Source organism: Podarcis raffonei, chromosome 10, assembly GCF_027172205.1.
Source record: "Podarcis raffonei isolate rPodRaf1 chromosome 10, rPodRaf1.pri, whole genome shotgun sequence".
In the NCBI taxonomy this organism is placed as follows: Eukaryota; Metazoa; Chordata; class Lepidosauria; order Squamata; family Lacertidae; genus Podarcis; species Podarcis raffonei.
This window is the reverse complement of record NC_070611.1, coordinates 10,631,420-10,650,926: the sequence shown is the minus strand read 5'-3', so window position 1 is coordinate 10,650,926 and position 19,507 is coordinate 10,631,420. Positions and strand designations below refer to the sequence as shown.

Genomic DNA, 19,507 nt, shown 5'->3' with positions numbered 1-19,507 from the left:
AGTTATGGAAATTAAGTCTGGTGCACATATAACAAGCAAGGCTACTTGTTTTTATTAAGTTCCTAAGAACTTAATAACCCTATTTACTCATGCTTCATAACTTTGGGGGGGGGGAATGTATAACAGGAAATAAATGAATATTTACTACTTAGCTAAATCAGTAGGGCATGGGACTCTTAATCTCAGGTCGTGGGTTTGAGCCCCATGTTGGGTAAAATATTCGTGTATTGCAGGGGGGTTGGACTAGATGACCCACGTGGTCCCTTCTATACCATTCTATCATACTATGAGACAAATCAAAATCTACCTGAATGTTGAACAAAATAGAAGATATGGATAAACCAGGGCAGGAGAGGGAGAGACAGAATTAACCAACAATCCTGAATTATCATTATTTTCCAAAGATGTGTTTGTAACAACGATGTGCTATTTTAGATCATCCCAGAGCGGGCTGCATGGTTTGTGACAAACTTTTACTTAGAGCAATCACCTTCTGATTCAATCAGACAAGCAACAAATAAGTGTTATTGTCCCAAAGCAGGTAATTAGAGCCATAAGATGGTGTGCATACAGTACCAATCATCTGCCTTATCAAATGTGCTCCCTTGGACCTGAACTGGTATGGTCCATTGCACACACAACCCTAGGTGTAGACAGATGCCACCACTCCAATCCTGCACTGCAAATTTTTGTGCCCAAAGGACCTGATCCTCGGACTGGAAGCCTCCGTCCATCTGCAGATTGCTTTTGCTAAGCTAAGATGAGTTCTTAGAAGAGGTATTTTAAGATTTCTCAAATACACCATATCTGAAACTACTAACTGACCTGAAGCACAATAGATCTGAATCGAACAAACCTAGAGAAACATGTGGGCATTAGAACGTTTGAATAAAAGTGTTGTGCTTAGGTATGCTGTCCGTGTTCTGTTACAAATAAAAGTCCTAGTAGAAGAGCTGGACCTGCTACATTGGAGAACATTCAACATTAGTCATACTTAAGTGACATCCACCGATTTCAATGGGTCTACTCTTGAGTAGGGCTAAACTACATATCATCTATTGTAATTAAATAGCTGTGTCTCGAATATTAAAACTAGGCTTTTCTGACAAAGTTAAGATGTAAAATATAAACAAAAATATGCTGTAAAATAGAAACATTTCTCCTTTACTCTTTGATTATAAACATTCACAGATTCCAAAAATAAAACCCCCAATTTTGTAGTACTTTTTCAAGTAACATTCGATTCATTGTTATTATAAGTAATTCTTGGTACTGTGACTAAGGCATTATTACAGCATAAAGCAACATCAAAAGGAAGACTTATGCCAGCGTGTCCAGAAGGGAAAATAAAGCAACGGGGAAAGTGACTGTGGATTTTGTGCTCTTGTTAGTGAGCTCAAATATACTGCTTTCGGCCTCTAACAGGTAGAGAGAGGGGGGAAATGTCAGGCCTGGCTTAAAAAATATATACTCCCTAAGAAGATAAAATATGTTTCAGAAAAAGAGATGAGGATGGCGGATGGCTGAACATCATTTGAGAGAATGTCAAAGAACCAAAATGCTGGCTAATGCTTTTCCGATGTTAAAGACATCAGCGCAGTCTGGAAAAATAAGAAAGTTAATATAAATGGGAACACTATTTGCTGTGCTCAACACATGGGCTTGTGACAAGGTTCTGTCTAGAGCAATCGTCTTTTGATCTGATTGGGAGAGCAAGGAGCAATTTTTATTGTCCCAAAGCAGATAACCAGAGCCACAGAAGACGAATAGATCACCAATTAAACACCCATATCCTATGTGGCTTTAAGTCCCAACCCTGCAAATTTCTGAGATCAGTTTGAAATCTCCTCCTGGGCATACCTTTCACACATTTCCCCTCAATTAAGGCTTTAGGCAGGAAAACCAGTGAAGGCATATTTAAGGACTGGCCCTATTAAAGGCAGCATTTTGGCACAGACTTCATTATCACTGGACTTTATTGGTCATTGCAACCAATTCCAAGAGAATGTTTAAGGGGCAGGCAGAAACCAGTTTCATCATAAAAGCAGACCGGTTTGGTGTATTTGCCCATTTTTAAAAGGCAGATGCAGATTAAACCCATTTTAAGGCAATGCTGTTCGTTTGATGGAACCATACATTTCAAAGTTGAACGGTGGCTGTGGAAAATGTGGAATTGTTCTGGAAAGAGAGCAGCTAGCTTGAAAAGGTGAAGCTCTACACATCGGAGCCTTGAGAAAGACAGCGCTTCCTTTCCATCAGTTCCCTGCCTGAAACTTCAAAAGGTTAAAAGGGCAGGTGGATGTTTAGCAGAAGGAGCCAGTGGGAATGCAAGTCCTCTTTGGGGTCACTCTCATGCCAAACCTCCCATACAGCTTTTCAAATGTGGGTTTTACAAGCAGCACTTAAAAATGAATGAATAATTTGCCTTTTAAAGGTATCTTTTGCTGGAGGAAATTCTTATTTCCTTTCTCCCAGTCACAAAGGAGGATGCCTTGGATGCAATTTGGAAGAGGCTATAAACTACACATCGGGGTCTATAATATTATCCCTATAACTAGTTTTTTTAAAATCCCAAAAGTCTCTTGAGCCAAATGCTATCCAAGGGAAGCACAATCAGAAGGGGCAGGGGGAATAACAGGAGACACCCAGTCAGCATAGCAGAAATTTGATGGCAGCACTAACTCTTTGATTAGTGCAGTTGCTAACCTAGGTAAAGGGACCCCTGACCATTAGGTCCAGGAGTGGCCGACTCTGGGGTTGCGGCGCTCATCTCGCTTTATTGGCCGAGGGAGCCGGCGTACAGCTTCCGGGTCATGTGGCCAGCATGACTAAGCCGCTTCTGGCGAACCAGAGCAGCTCACGGAAACGCCGTTTACCTTCCCGCTGGAGCGGTACCTATTTATCTACTTGCACTTTGACGTGCTTTCGAACTACTAGGTTGGCAGGAGCAGGGACCGAGCAACGGGAGCTCACCCCGTCGCGGGGATTCAAACCGCCGACCTTCTGATCGGCAAGCCCTAGGCTCTGTGGTTTACCCCACAGCACCACCTGCGTCCCTAGTTGCTAACCTAGGCATGTGCTTTTAACTTCTTGTTCTTTTGCAGAATCACCTTTTCCTTAGGCATCCAATTATATGCAGGAGGGGGTAGGAGAACTTGGTGACCTTCTAGGAGTTGTTGGGACTACAATTACCACCATTTCTGACCACTGGCCACGCTGGCTGGGGCTGATGGGAATTTAGGTTCAACAGCATCCCAGTGGCCACAGGACCCCCACTCCTGATGTAGGCTTCAGAGTGTTTAGAGTGCTTCACACTCATTTCTGTACTGGAGCCCTTTCGTTTTTACTTTTCTGTGTTTAGCTGGAAGTGAAGGTTCCACACAGTATTTAATCCAGAACTGTATTACCAACCACGCTCTCCTCAATGGCCAAGAGTCTTCTGTAGTGTTTATCCATGAGCAAGTTTCATTCAATAAAAGGTGCTCAACCAAGTTAATGGAAAGTTTCCTGTGCACAGGTCCTGCCTGTTTGTTTGATCTTTTGGAGGGGAATAGAGATGAACATTAGTTGCTCCAATGGTGCTTTCCATTCTTTGGGGAGGGCAGAATAAGGGGAAATAAATGGGCGTTAGGAAGCTCTGTGTATCTGCCCCCTCACCCTTCTTATGGTAGAAGTTCTAGCTCACCCATAGCTTCATAGAGGAGAAGTGGCTTCATGAAGGGATCAGCTTTTGTCAAATTTTACCAGGTTCAAGGAAGCAATGTGCATGGATCTGCTGTTGAACAAAACAGACCGCTACCCAGAATTGCTCGTGTGCAGTTGTGTTTCAAGCAACCACCCACAACACTACCCAAGAGAGAATGCTAAAAACCAGCGCCAAAATTCTCTGCAGACCTGCCCTGTGGCTGTTCTCGGGGGTCCCTTGTGCAGAGCAATGGCCGTAAAACAGTGGCAAGTTATTACAAAGATAGGCATGCCCAAAGGAAGGAAGGAAGGAAGGAAGGAAGGAAGGAAGGAAGGAAGGAAGGAAGCAACCCAAAGGGCTGCAACACCCTGCCTTCTCCTTGCATACAAATTAATCTACTTTTGAAAGAAGTAATAATATTAAATTACAATTTCCACAGCAGGCAGCCGATTTCTCTCTCTCTCTCTCTCTCTCCCGCTTGTTTTGTAAGAGGCTGAGCACTTTTGTATCAACCCTCGGTTGCCAGGTAACCGTACTTTAATGATTCATTTGGTTTCTGACTAGCTGTTCTTTTTCACTTTTTTCAAGTGGGACAAAAATGCATGGTATATCATCAATTGAGTTTGGTATCGTCATTTCTAAGACCTCAGACATACACCCACCTGGAATGTTTGTATCCTCCCAGAATAATTCCCTCCCCCTCACAATTGTCCCTTTTTGACTAATTGAAAGATCAGTGTCCTGTTTTGCTGTATTCGTCTCAAATGACATGGTTTGGAACAGGAAAGTGAAGCTGGATAAGACAGTAGAAAGGAGAACCAGACCAGAAGCAGGGCAGTGAGGTCATCAAGAACAGCTCCTTCACCACCACCCCCTGCCAAAAACAACAACACCCCGGCTTGATTAAATACACCAGCAGCTGAAAATCATTCCACATCAGAAGCATCATTGTCGGAAAGATGGTAATTACTTCCCTTCACCCGGATATATTCAATATACCTCCCGTCATCTGAATCTGAAATGCCACATGTACACAGTGAGTTCTCAAATAAGCATTCAATTTCCTCCAGTTTCTTCCCTTTCGTCTCAGGAAGGCAGCCGTAGAGGAAAATGAGTCCCACAAAAGCAAATCCCGCATAAAGGAAGAATGCTCCTGCAATACAAACAAACAAACAAACAAACAAACAAACAACCCCCCAGACATAGAGTTAATAGAAAGTTTTCCTCTTGTCACAACAAGGTCACAACAATAAAAGATCTACTATATATCTTAGCAAAGTTAAAATGAAGGTTTCAGAAACAAATAATTATATTGGTCAAGATTCCAAATATTTAATTTTTGCAAAACCCAATAACACTCAAATCTCATTTAAAATTTCTTTAGTAAAGAGACTTGCTAAAGAATGCAAGTTACCACAGAGAGAGACTGGAGGAACTCAGTAATATGGGTTTTTGGGAAAAGGGCAACGCTATCAGCTAGATTATGGGATGTGGGTGGCGCTGTGGGTTAAACCACAGAGCCTAGGACTTGCCGATCAGAAGGTTGGCGGTTCGAATCCCCGCGACAGGGTGAGCTCCCGTTGCTCGGTCCCAGCTCCTGCCAACCTAGCAGTTCGAAAGCACACCAAAGTGCAATTAGATAAATAGGTACTGCTCTGGCGGGAAGGTAAATGGCGTTTCCGTGCGCTGCTCTGGTTCGCCAGAAGCGGCTTAGACATGCTGGCCACATGACCCGGAAGCTGTACGCTGGCTCCCTCGGCCAATAAAGCGAGATGAGCACCGCAACCCCAGAGTCGGTCACGACTGGACCTAATGGTCAGGGGTCCCTTTACCTTTACCTTTATCAGCTAGATTACAAGCAGCATGACTTGAAGGACTCAGGAATGTGTCCCCAGACACGTCCTGGCATCATGGTGAAGCTGGCAAGGCTGCCCTGTCAATGGTGGTAACTACTGAGTCTCCACACCAGGCCCTGGATGCCACCTTAGTTTTCCTAAAGTGCAATGTTCCAGACTTTCCGCTGTTCCATGCCAACATGGGTTTTTGTCACCACAATGTCACACAGCCAAGCATTACATTTTGTGAGAGCTAGGGTTTATGGGTAGAATCATAGAATTGGAAGAGACCACAAGGGCCATCGAGTCCAACCCCCTGCCAAGCAGGTATAAGCACAACTGTTGGGGAACCAACAGAGAGCATGTGGCCAAGGGCCTCTCAACCCTGAAACTGACCCAGGATGACTCAGTGATGGGTGGCTTGGCAACACATCCTGTTCTTAAAGCCAAATGATTAAAAAATGTAAAACGTCTACTACTTGGAAGTTTAACTACTCACAAACTACTGAAAGCACTAATACAGCTTTGGGAACGCTGTTTAGAAACAGAACTCAGCAACACAAAGTCTTGAAAAGAGAATATATACACAAATTTTCTAGAGGCCTTTAAAAAGGAAAGCTAAACTGCCCATCGAGACCTTAGCTGATGAAAAGCTAAAATTCCAAGGATCTTAAACGCAATGATCTTGGTACTATTTAAGACAGAACACATTTCTTACCATAGTACGTCAGATATTCAGCTGTGTGCAGAAATGTAAGTGACACTAGGACGTTGAAAATCCAGTTCACGCCGGAAGAACAGGCATTTCCTGTACTTCTAGCCCAAAGGGGGTATATTTCAGAATTTACTGTCCATGGCATTGGTCCCATTCCTTTTAAAAGAAACATGCCACAAAATTAATATTAATAAACATTCACATCAAATACCAAAGGATCTTCAAAAATGGGATGGGGTACAAACAAAATGTTGGAACAGTAATATTTTACTTCAGAAGAAAGCCGCCATATGAGGAAAAATCTCAGAGATCTAAATCTTATATTGGGGGGGCGGATATTATTCAGTACACACTAGTGTCTGTTGGGAGTGACAGAAGGAAATAGAGATTGAAGAATACCTAACTCTGGATCTGATGAAAGGATGTTTTTGGGAACAGGAAGGCGAAAAGTCAACCTGTTTTTATTGATGCATAGATGGAGGTATTCCAACCATTACTGTACGTATTCCTATGGCTTAGAAAGATGACTCTTTATTGTACATATTTCTGTAGTTCAGAAAATCGCCGTTTGAATAGAATTATTTAAGTACAGTGGTACCTTGGTTTAAGAATAGCTTAGTTTATGATTAATGGATTAAGAACACTGCAAACCCGGAAGTAGGTGTTTTGGTTTGTGAACTTTGCCTTGGAAGCAGAACATGCTTCACTTCCTGTTGAGTGTGTTCCATTTGTAAATTGAGTCCCCCACTGCTATGGGAAAGCATGCCTTGGTTTAAGAACGCTTTGGTTTAAGAACGGAATTCCGGAACGGATTTAGTTTGTAAACCAAGGTACCACTGTAGTTAAATGCTTGCTCCTACAATGCTAAAAGGACTAACTCTTCAACACACTGATACTCGGCACATGGAGCTGATAGTTATCGCAAGAGGAATATACGAAGGATATTGAAACTGGCAAGGGCACCAAGAAAAGCAAAGAGATACGTGGGCTTTTGGGGGATTATTTTAAGTAAAGGAATGAGGTATGGAATGTGTTAACAATATGCAGAAATGGCAGGAGAATGTAGCCTCAATCCCCCTCCTTTGATTTTTCATTGCTATTTAAAATCAAGGAAGTAAACAGCAACATTAAGGGAACTGGAAAAGGGGGAGAAATTCCTGTAACACTGGGGAAAAAAAATGAAAAATTAAAAAGGTATAGTAAAACAAAGGCCGAGTAGCAAGATGATATTAATCATTATTGCAAAGGTCAATCTGTTGAGTTGTTACATTCCAGGAGAGTTCCTGATCCAATATGAGCCTGAGGCTCTCACACGGACGTCTTTCTTGGGGGGAGGGGAGTAACGAGTGAGTGAACTGGGTTATACCAGTTATTTGAAAGCAATATCTCCCTGCCCACTCTTGTCAGAGAACAGAGGTTTTCAATCCGGTGGCCAAGGAGACAGCGTGTTCAAATAAAGGCAAGAGAGGCAGTTCGCTCATCATTTTCTCCTCAAAGTGAGGCAGGCACACAAATATGTCTAAGACTTTTATCAGTCCTAGAATTTTTCCTGGAATATAGCAGCTCCACAGGTCCAATTTATTTTACATGACAACTAAACACGCCAAATCTGTTTACCTGGTGCAAAGAAAACCAGGTATAAAATAAGTCCCACGAGCGCTGTCCAAGAATATGGTGTAGGGCAGAAATTATATGCCCAATATGTCTCTTCAGTTTTGAGTCTGGTCTCATTTGAACATCTGCAAGATAGCCAGCATATAAAACAAAGGTTTAAAGGTAAAACCGACATCTATAAGCAAAGAGCAAAACAAAGGCTTAAGGATAAAGTGAGCGCCTACAAGGAAAGAATAAGTTACAGCAGGCAGATTCAGACCAAAGAAACATCATATCTACTGGCTAAAAGCAGATCACTGCATGCAGGCAAAGTCTCTAGGAGGAGACCGTTCCATAATACCGCAGGCAGCTTATTCCATTGCTGAATTATTCTTATAGACAGAAACTTGACAAAAATTGATGCCCTGTGTATTTCAGAAGTGTGGCTTATTTTCCCGCCTCAGAGGATAAGGTGGACAAATATTGCTGCTCTTCTGATCTCCAGAGGGGTAGCTGTGTCAGTCTCCCACAGCACCCCCTCCCCCAAAACCCCCACCCATAACAAAATAATGCCGTCCAAGTCTTGTGGTACCTAAAGGGCTAATAAATAATTTTATTCATTTATTTTACTTAGCAACAGTTGCTCATGAAACATCCCAAAGCCATTACAATAAAAACATAGCCATAAAAATATACAGAAAACCGGTTTCGGATCCGGACAGATACAAAACAGGGTGGGGTAAATATCTCCACTTAAAAGGCTTGTTGAAATAAGGAGGTCTTCAACAGCTGCTGAAAAGAAAACAGAGATGATATTTGTGTGATATATTATGGGATGGAGTTTTTAAGGGTAGGTGCTGTCACATTAAAGGTACGATTCCTACACCATTCGGAATGAACCTCCTGATGAGATGGTATCTGCCGGAGGGCCTCTCAGGTAATAATAATAATAATTTATTATTTATACCCCGCCCATCTGGCTGGGCCTCCCCAGCCACTCTGGGCGGCTTCCATAAAAACCAAAAATACAGTAAAATATCACACGTTAAAAACTTCCCTGAACAGGGCTGCCTTAAGATGTCTTCTGAATGTCAGGTAGTTGTTTATCGCTTTGACATCTGCTGGAAGGGCGTTCCACAGGGCGGGCGCCACCACCGAGAAGGCCCTCTGCCTGGTTCCCTGTAGCTTTGCTTCTCGCAATGAGGGAACCGCCAGAAGGCCCTCGGCACTGGACCTCAGCGTCCGGGCAGAATGATGGGGGTGGAGACGCTCCTTCAGGTATACTGGACCGAGGCCGTTTAGGGCTTTAAAGGTCAGCACCAACACTTTGAATTGTGCTCGGAAACGTACTGGGTATACAAAAGGTATACAAAAGATGAGGTGGTATTTTAGATATCGTGGTCCTAAGTTGTATAGGGCACCTGCACCATCATCTTGAACTGAGCTCAGTAACGAACTGGTGGCACTGAGCAGTCAAGCCCACTTGCCCACAAAAGCTTATGTTGTATAATTAATTTGTTAGATGCCTCAAGACTCTTGTTGTTTTGCTGCTCTTCCGAGATTCTTTAAAGCTCAGAACTGCCTCAAACCTTTTCTGCAGGCGAAACACACACTGTTCCTTTAGGACCCTGGAGTAAGATTCTACACACCGTTGTGGAAGTGTTTCCCCACGCTACAGAAGGCATAAGTGCCCAGAAGGCGGAATGCCATGATCATCAAGTTTCTCACATGGGGAAAGAATAACAACATTTCTGAAGCACGTAAAAACCAGAATGCTGTAGAATGTAAAAAATTAACCGAATTCTGACTGCAAGCATGCAGTCAAAATAAATAGGCCGCATTTCCTTTGTTCAGAGACTACCAACAGCAGCAGCTGCCAGCTGGTAAGTACTTGCCTAGGTAGTTCTCCTTCACGCATGGCTGTTCCTATTTCTCTATGCAACTGCATATGCAGATCCATTATCACATGGAGGAGGGGGGGAAGTGAGAACTGGGATTGGGAAATGGTTTCTCCTAGAAGCTCAGCCAGTTCTTTGATTTGGGGAACCTGTCTATGATCAGATTTGAAAGCCACAGGGAGAGAGCATGCTTTGAATGCAAGCAGGTGTCCAATACAAATCCTAAACTGCTCCCCTTCTCAGTCTAGTTTCCCCCCATCAGTTTGGCTTTAATTTTTGACTGCTTTGTCTGTCTTTTCATACCATTAGCCACCTTGAACTTGAAAATGTTTATATCTGGCAGTCCCTTATAGAAAATAAAGAAATCAAATCTCATGTAGGCTTAAACACATATTGTAAAGATTGTATCAGCTGCAACCACAATCTCTTCTTTCTCATTTCATCTGCTTGTTTTGTATGAAGTGTGACGGCTGACTCCAGTAACCATGAGAGCCTTTGTGATAAGCCTTACATGGTAAAATAGTTATATATTCGCCCATTATTGCTAGTAATTAAGGGTGATGGAGGCAATTTTTGTCTTTGCATTGAAGAGCAGCACTATGCACATGCGCTGTGGGTTTCTCCCCTACTAAACAAGTGGATTCAACACATCTACTTCTTTCTCTGACCCACCTTGTATGGCCAGATTCTTGCATTTACGTCAGTTTAAATTACGGACAATAGGGTAACAGCTTCACATCCCATCAGCTCCTTTTAGTATTGCCGTTAGTATTTTTTGAGCAGGTGCACAGTGATGAATAGTGGCTGATTATCCATGTTTGAAGTGTCTTGAAGCAAACAATACTGTAATTGGCTTAGTAGATTCCTTTCAGGCAGCACTGCAGCTGCCCACTAAAGTGAAGTCCAATGTTTTCTTAGGAGCGCAGTAAATAAAGATGCTAGCCGGTTTGTCATCTTGTATCCCTGTTAGGCGATATGAAGCTGTCTGCTCAGTAGCTTACATTTGTAATTATCAAAACGACCATCCTAAAAAACTGGCAGAATATGCAAAGCAAGAACACAGGCACATCTTGAGGTCTCATAAGGCAGGGGTTGGCAAGGTTTACCTCGCCTGGGCTGGTTCACTCCAGCAGATATCCCTCCATGGGCTGGATCGCGCACGTGCGGCCGCGATTTCCGGTGTCTGCACAGATGCGATTTCCAGCACCATGGAAGCGAGTCCCCGTGCTGTGCCGGTTTAGCTCAGCACGCGGGGACTCGCCACGCAGGCAGCTCGTTTCAGGGGTGGTTCGGGGGCCGGTTAAACGACCCCCCGTGGGCCGCTTGTGGCCCATGGGCCTTAGGTTGCCAACCCCATCTGGAACAAGAGGGAGACAAATTGAAATTGCAGAGTTTTGAAAAACTAAAAAATAAAGTGCGAGATTGGCTTCATTATTATCAGATAATGGAGGCATATAATTTGGACAAGAAAATTGGTTTCCAGGTGGAAAAATCAAAATTGGAAGCAGAACTGTTAGATCCCAAAACCAAGATTTTGTCAAAGATGTATAACTTGCTGTTGAAATGGAATACCCAGGATGAAACGGTGAAATCTGTTATGATTAAATGGGCACAAGATGTTGGACATAATATTATGATGGCTGACTGGGAACAGTTATGGACCACTGGTATGAAATTTACGGCATGTAATGCCTTAAGAGAGAATATTATGAAAATGATATACAGGTGGTACATGACTCCAGTCAAGCTTGCAAAAATCTATCATTTGCCCGATAATAAATGTTGGAAATGTAAAGAGACTGAAGGTACATTCTTTCACCTTTGGTGGACATGCCTAAAGATTAAGGCTTTCTGGGAGATGATCTATAACGAAATGAAAAAGGTATTTAAATATACCTTCCTGAAGAAACCAGAGGCCTTTCTCCTGGGAATGGTCGGCCAATTGGTGCCAAAGAAGGACAGAACTTTCTTTATGTATGCTACTACAGCAGCAAGAATACTTATTGCAAAGTATTGGAAGATACAAGATTTACCCACTCTGGAAGAATGGCAGATGAAGGTGATTGACTATATGGAACTGGCGGAAATGACTGGCAGAATCCGAGACCAGGGAGAAGAGTCGGTGGAAGAAGATTGGAAGAAATTTAAAGACTATTTACAGAAACACTGCAAAATTAATGAATGTTAGAATGATGTTGGATTGAAGTTAAGCGGTTTTTAGTAGCAATGTTATAAAGGAATATATAAAATGGTTTATTAACAGGTGATAATATAAAGCTATAATATATTAAGATAAAAAATTAAGATAAAATCAAAAAGGGAAAGGATTTGCTGAACTAACTAATTGAACTGGAATACAAAAAAGGGAGGTGTGAGGAGGTCAGGGAAACAAGCAAATGAAAGATAAGATTTGGAAAAACTGATCTGTTTTTAACTGTTTTTACTTTGTATTTTCTTTTTTTTTTCTTCTTATTTTTGTAAAATGTTGAAACTTTAATAAATATCTTTTTAAAAAAAAAAAAAAAAAAGGTTGCCTACCCCATCATAAGGGATGCAGTGCATCTCTATATGCTCTGCATTTGGGAGCCACACTGCATTTTCTTTGGTTCCTCTACTGCAGGAACAAGGCTGGAGAGCAGTCTTCTGCCTTTAACACAATAGAGATCCTAGGAACCGGGAGAATCAGCAGGGTTTGGCAGTGTCCCAGACTGCAAGTCAAGAATCAAGCCTCTCCTGTCTACATAGCCTCACCTCTCTATCTGGCGATCTGATTCTTGGGCATGCTAAAGGATGGTGAAACTCTACAAACTGGTTTCCGTATACACAGGCATGCAGAGACTTATAACCCTGGGCAGAAATAACTTCCATCTTCACACGTATAGCACTCAGGATGTTCTCCATTTACATCTTCATCTGAAGATAGCAGGCGTCTTCCTGTGGACAACTTGTGGCCTTGCAACTTCTATCAGCCCCAGTCAGCATGGTCAATGGTCAGTGATTATGTCAGCTGTAGGCAAATAACATCCGGGAGGGCCAAAAAAATCTCCTGCCCTGACTTAGGCAAAGTGCAGATAAAGTGAGGATTTCTAGCTGAGCTGCAGGGCAGGAGTGAATGTGAAGATGAGAGACCTATTCACTCAACTGGAGAACTTCAAAATACTGCATGGAAGGCAGTAGAAATGAAACTCCTTACTCATTCCTCCCAACCTTGCTGGAAACACCAAAAATCCTCTTTCCTTCGTCACTCCATTAATGGCTGCAGTGACCTGAAACACAAACCAGGATGACAAACAAGACACGAGCCTGAGAGAGTCATGATGGGCTCTCATGCCTCTAATTTCTTTTAAAAGCAAATAACTGAACATGCTATTTATACTGTTAGGAAAGCTTAGCCTTCACTCTCCCAATGTGCACGAGGTGGTATTTCTTGGAAAGAAGGGTGAATGGGCAAAGATGCTCAGTTATTCTACCAGATAGGAAGAAAATAGGGCACATAAATGGAATTACAACTTCTCACCTCATTTACGGATTCCTTTCTTCACCAGCCTCCGATACTTGTGCATATTGCAGCAGGTGATTTAGGCCAAATTAGATTAGATGGTGGTGATCTGCTGATAGGAGTACAGTGGTGCCCCGCAAGACGAAATTAATTTGTTCCGCGAGTTTTTTCTTCTTGCAAGTTTTTCGTCTTGCGAAGCACGGTTTCCCATAGGAATGCACTGAAAATCAATTAATGCGTTCCTATGGAGACCGCTTGCCGGGCTGGCGGTGCGGAGAAGGGCTTTTCTCCCCACCGCAAGCCTTCAGGACAGGTACGGGAACAGAGGGGAAGGCGCGCAGCGCTTCTCCTCTGTTCCCGGGGCTTGCGGTGGGAGGAGGGTTTTTCCTCCCCACCGCCAACATTCAGAACAGCATTCTGAATGTTGGCAGTGGGAAGGAAAACCCTCCTCCCACCGCAAGTCTTCAGGACAGCCATCCGAAGGCTGGCGCGGGGAGAAGGTCTCTCCACCCCACCGCCAGCCTTCGGAGGAGCCTTCCGAAGGCTGGCGGCGGGAGGAGGTCTCTCCGCCTCACTGCCAGCCTTCGGAGGAGGTCCGAGGACAGTGGGGAAGACGCGCTGCACTTCCCCGCTGTCCCGGAGATTTCCCTATGGGCTTTCGTCTTGCGAAGGAAGCCCATAGGGAAATTCGTTTTGCGAAGCGCCTCCAAAACGGAAAACCCTTTCGTCTTGCGGGTTTTCCGTCTTGCGAGGCGTTCGTCTTGCGGGGCACCACTGTAATTATTTCCTATTTTTCTAAATAAAAAAAACTGTCATGGGAGCAGCCGCGATTGCCTTAATGCAACAAACAGCAACTCCAGGGTGAGTGGATTGCTTTTGAAATATGGCACAGGAGAAAGGGTTAACCCCCTGCCACATAGCATGTGGCCCTGTACCTTATTATATGAGACAAAGATGGATACCCTGTTGGATCAATCCATCAACCTCTGATGGATTATTTAGATGATGTCACACTGCGTATGTCCAAAGAACAGCTCCCACAAAAAACGTCCTTGCATAGTCAAAGCAATCTCAGCCTTTTGCCGCTTCTTGAGACCTTCAGCATTCCCCTGAGTTTGGCTCTTACTTCCGTTCTTCCAGCTGAGTCAGGGCTGATGGGATTCAAAGCCTTTCCTTCAGCAACTGAAAAGCCATGGCAGCCCAGAGCCAAAGGTGCTATCTTCTCTTAGCTCAAACTGGAGTCAGGTGTTCCCTGGATGATACGTTTTCCAATTGCTTTGTTGACTTTGGCTCCACCACCAACTCCCCACTTTCCTTGTCACACAGGATCAGAAAGCCAAGATGCCTGGCAGCTTCTTTTCCCAACTGTCACATTTAATTAGCTTCTCCAATTCCCATAGCTTCTTTAGCCATTCCCAGAGCTTGTTGCTTCTGAGCATGCTCAATAGTCTTGGCAAGTTGAGAGCTCTAGGAATTCTTCTCCATCTGCCTCAGACCTATTTTTTCCAGCAAACCCCTGGAGAGGTATAAACAGAATGCCAGCCGGTTTTAAATCAGCTTTGTTGCTATTACAAAAGCAGGAATCCCAAGGAGCCCAAGGGATGCATTATTAAAGGGCTAGTGCAGTCACTTTCCAGAATAGCTGTTCAAAGTAATCGTGGGGAGGTAGAGGAGAGAGGCAGACACTCTTCAACGTGCTCTTCACTGACAGGGAACATGGCATACCCACAAAATGTTTTCTAAATATGAGGTATAGGAGCAAGCTTGGCATGGCGAGAAAGCAGCATATATATCTGATGTGTACAGAATCAAATAATTTTAAGTTGGAAGGATCATCTAGTTGAACCCGCTGCGATGCAAGAATCCTGCCCACAGCTATCCCTGGGTGGGCTTGAAACACCAACCTTCTGGTTAACAGCCAGCCACAACGACCCTTTGCACCACCTGAGATGCCAGGTACTAGTTCAAGTTCATGTTCAGAATAGACAGAGCTCTAAACTTGTAACTATAGCCAAAGTCTAGCAAATATGCGCCTTTTGGGACGGCATCTTCAACACAGATCACAGGAAAAGACCCAGGCCACTGAAAGGTTGAAGCTGAAATGACACATTACACATGTGTTCCATAGGAAATCAAGTCACATCATTGGTCTACCTGGGACTTTTTGTATGCCAAACAGTTGCTCTACCACTGTGTAACAGCCTTTTCCATTATTCTTTCCAGCAATATTCTTGTTTTTCAAATGTAAGACCTGGCCTTGTTGTTGTTGTTTAGTCGTGTCCGACTCTTTGTGACCCCATGGACCAGAGCACGCCAGGCACTCCTGTCTTCCACTGCCTCCCGCAGTTTGGTCAAACTCATGCTGGTAGCTTCGAGAACACAATCAAACCATCTCGTCCTCTGTCGCCCCCTTCTCCTTGTGCCCTCCATCTTTCCCAGCATCAGGGTCTTTTCCAGGGAGTCTTCTCTTCTCATGAGGTGGCCAAAGTATTGGAGCCTCAGCTTCAGGATCTGTCCTTCCAGTGAGCACTCAGAGCTGATTTCCTTCAGAATGGAGAGGTTTGATCTTCTTGCAGTCCATGGGACTCTCAAGAGTCTCCTCCAGCACCATAATTCAAAGCATCAATTCTTTGGCAATCAGCCTTCTTTATGGTCCAGCTCTCACTTCCATACATCACTACTGGGAAAACCATAGCTTTAACTATACGGACCTTTGTCAGCAAGGTGATGTCTCTGCTTTTTAAGATGCTGTCTGGCCTTACCAAGCTGCTTTAAGTGGAGGAAGTATGGTTTGGGAGATGCTGCTCAGACCTTTCTCACATGGTCATTTATTTCCAGCTCAGAATCACTATACCTTTGGGAACTAGAGGACAGGGGAAATAGCTGTGGTCCCTGTCTCTTCACCCATCACCTGCCCTATATAAAAAGCAGTTTTGGAAGGAGTATTTTGAGCATTAAGCAGCCATTAGCCAGGAACACTTCCTCCACTAGGTCACAGCCTGATCAAGGTGATTTGGATGGAGACCACAGTGAATTATGTGAAAAGTGTATTCCTAGCATAACATCACCACATGCAAACAAAACAGAGCGCACACTCACAACTCTGCTGCTATGGAAGTACTGTAAAAGTGTGGTTATTTTGGCCTCTTTGCTTAGATGCCCTAACCCGACACTGCATGAGTTGCCACAACATCACGAGTTTTATTTAGTTTTTGTGTATATCAATTATTTAGACACTCTTCCAACAATTAACTCAGATTAATGGAAATGCAAACATAAAAGGAGAAAAATTATGGCAAAATAATTTGCAGAAAAATTATTTGAGTCAGGGCTAAAGAGTTGTAAACAAGAACATGCCATGATTTATGTGGACTATAAAATAATAAGGCTAGATAACAACATTTCCCTCAAAATTACTGAGAAAGTGGAAGCATAGCAGCCTTGTAGTTAAAACAGATTTATGCATATTGATCATCTTGTACTTTCCACAGACATCACACAAAGGGTGTGTGTGTATGTGTAACTGCCACAATAAATTAATAAATATAGCACAATATATATTCTTTATACTTCAGAATATCTCCAGTGATGTTTAAGTGTTCCATCCCCAGCTGTGCTTCTAATCAATAAGAAAAGCCTTACGAAGAAAATCTCCCATTGGCGCCAATTAGAGTCACTCTATTTTTTAAGGAGTTAATTGTGTGTGATTTTTGTCAAAAATATAGCTAAACTTTTGCCCCTTATACCATGTGTTCCCAATGACAACTGGAGCCCTCTGCAACTAATATTCATTAAAAAGGAAATCCCCTGATGTGGTTGTTAACCACACAACTAAAGTAACATCTAACTTGATCCTAAGCAGGACCCTGGGAGCATGATAAAATTATTAGTATGCCGAGTAGCTACAGACACACTCTACTCTGTTTTAGTTACAGAAAGGTAGCCGTGTTGGTCTGCCATAGTCAAAACAAAAATTTTTTTTCCTTCCAGTAGCACCTTAAAGACCAACTAAGTTAGTTCTTGGTATGAGCTTTCGTGTGCATGCACACGAAAAAAAAAATTTGTTTTGTTTTGACTATGGCAGACCAACACGGCTACCTTTCTGTAACTGGAACTATGGAAGGCACCACATTGAGCCGCATGAAATGGAAGTCCATCAGGTATCTGAAGAAGTGTGCATGCACACGAAAGCTCATACCAAGAACTAACTTAGTTGGTCTTTAAGGTGCTACTGGAAGGAAAAAATTTTTTTGTTTCTACTCTGTTTTGTACAGCACAGAACTCTGGGCTGCCTAACAGAATTGGCTGAGGACAGATGAGATTCAGGAGAGATAAAAGAAAGTAATTCCTCACAGCACATATGAAATCCCCCACCAAACAGTGTGGCGACAACTATTAATTTAGACTGCTTTCGGCTAAGCACAAACTACTTTGCAGAGATCTGCAAAAGTAGTCCCCTTTCCCCTTTTGAATCCCTCCCCCATGTTCACCGATTTATTGGGTGTCATTACTATTCTTTGGGACGCGGGTGGCGCTTTGGGTTGAACCACAGAGCCTAGAGCTTGTCGATCAGAAGGTCGGCGGTTCGAATCCCCGCGACAGGGTGAGCTCCCGTTGCTCAGTCCCAGCTCCTGCCAACCTAGCAGTTTGAAAGCAGGCCAAAGTGCAAGTAGATAAATAGGTATCGCTCTGGTGGGAAGGTAAACGACGTTTTCATGAACTGCTCTGGTTCACCAGAAGCGGCTTAGTCATGCTGGCCACATGACCCAGAAGCTGTACGCTGGCTCCCTCGGCCAATAAAGCGAGATGAGCACTGCAACCCCAGAGTCGGCAACGACTGGACTTAATGGTCAGGGGTCCCTTTACCTTTACCTTACTATTCTTGCTTTTAAGAACCAAGGGCAGGATGCTCATGCTGTCCTTAGCTTTCAATACAGTCAAACCTCGGTTGCTGAATGTAATCCATTCCGGAAGATCGTTCGACAACCGAGACGTGGCTTCCGATTGGTTGCAAGAGCTTCTTGCGCTCAAGCAGAAGCTGCGTCGGATGTTCAGGTTCCGAAAAAGGTTCGAAAACTGGATCATTTACTTCTGGGTTTTCGGCATTCGGGAGCCAAAATGTTCGGCAACGGAGCCGTTTGAGAACCGAAGTTTGACTGTAGTGTATGCATTCCTGAACAGCTAGTGCAAGACCATGCGTCTAGTACAATAATGATAAACTCTTTCCAGGGTCAGATGCGAATCATTTGGTAGCAACAGAAGGAGAGGGCTACTGCCCTTGTGTCCTGTTTGTGGGTTTACCATAGGCATCTGACAACTATGGGAGCAGGATGTTGGACTAGATAGGAAGGCCTCTTCGTATCTTCTCTTGTGACTTATCCAGGAAGAAGCAGCAACAAGTGCCAGACCAACAGCAGATTAAAAATATGGCACTGAGCATTATTAAAAGGAGGAATACTGCTATCATGTTTTTTGAAGTTTTCTCCTCACAGCACTTTTAAGCTCACAAAATTAAGAGAGAGGAATATTTAGGGCACAGACCTTATCTGCTTTTAAAATAGATTAAAATTGTGAGGGATAATTATGTCAATACCCTGCCTCTGATTACCAGCTGTCCACTTCTTGAAACAATGACAACTAGATGGATCTTAGTCTGACTCAGCATGGCAATACTTAGATTCTCAACTATATGAACAGGAAGTCTGAGAACATGGGTGTTGTTTCTGTGGGTGAACCAAAGTCATTGAGACTTAATTGTACAAGTATTCCGCTTACACATTATGCTGCTCGTGTATATTTCATCAAGGGCTCTAGTCTTTCATTATGAACAGGAACTCATTTTTAAGTTTAGCAGCTCTAGAAAGTGGGCCAGTAAGCTATTAAATGCACATAAGTAACCAGCTGCAAAAGGAAAATATGTTGTTACTTTTGTGTGTCTCAAAGAACCCAAAGGCACACCTAATCCTGTTCACAGTGGCCAACCTACTTCCAACAGGCATTACTGTGACAGATGAACAGAGCCAAACTATAGCTAATGGTTTACTGTGAGCACACAGATGGCTCTTGCTTCACTGCTCCCCCAGCAGTGCAAAAATCACAATCCCTGGCTTAGTATTACATCCAAACCGAGGATCATGGTTTGCCGTGTTCCAAAAAACCCAACCAGGTTCAGACAAGGTTTGCTCTTGACTAACCGAGTATGGTTGGTTTGTAGAGAAACAAACTATAACTCCCAGGTTAGATGCAGAAATAAGGCAGGGATCGTTGTTTGCTCTAGGGGTA

The 19,507-nt window shown here is 43.3% G+C and overlaps 1 protein-coding gene across 2 annotated transcripts in view; it reads right to left on the bottom strand.

Annotated features, from left to right (window-relative positions):
• Nucleotides 1-579: 579 nt before the first annotated feature.
• The window catches only part of SLC2A13 (solute carrier family 2 member 13), a 101,657-nt gene continuing 82,729 nt past the window's right edge, over nt 580-19,507 (bottom strand). The window contains exons 8-10 of one of the 2 annotated variants that reach the window (XM_053406147.1): nt 7,853-7,974; nt 6,239-6,391; nt 580-4,838 (exon numbers count right to left, since the gene is read on the bottom strand). In XM_053406147.1, coding sequence (XP_053262122.1) covers nt 4,612-4,838; nt 6,239-6,391; nt 7,853-7,974 — 502 coding nt within the window. In that variant the 3' untranslated portion in view covers nt 580-4,611. The remainder of the gene's footprint in view (nt 4,839-6,238; nt 6,392-7,852; nt 7,975-19,507) is intronic. The other variant, XM_053406148.1, reaches the window with a different exon arrangement.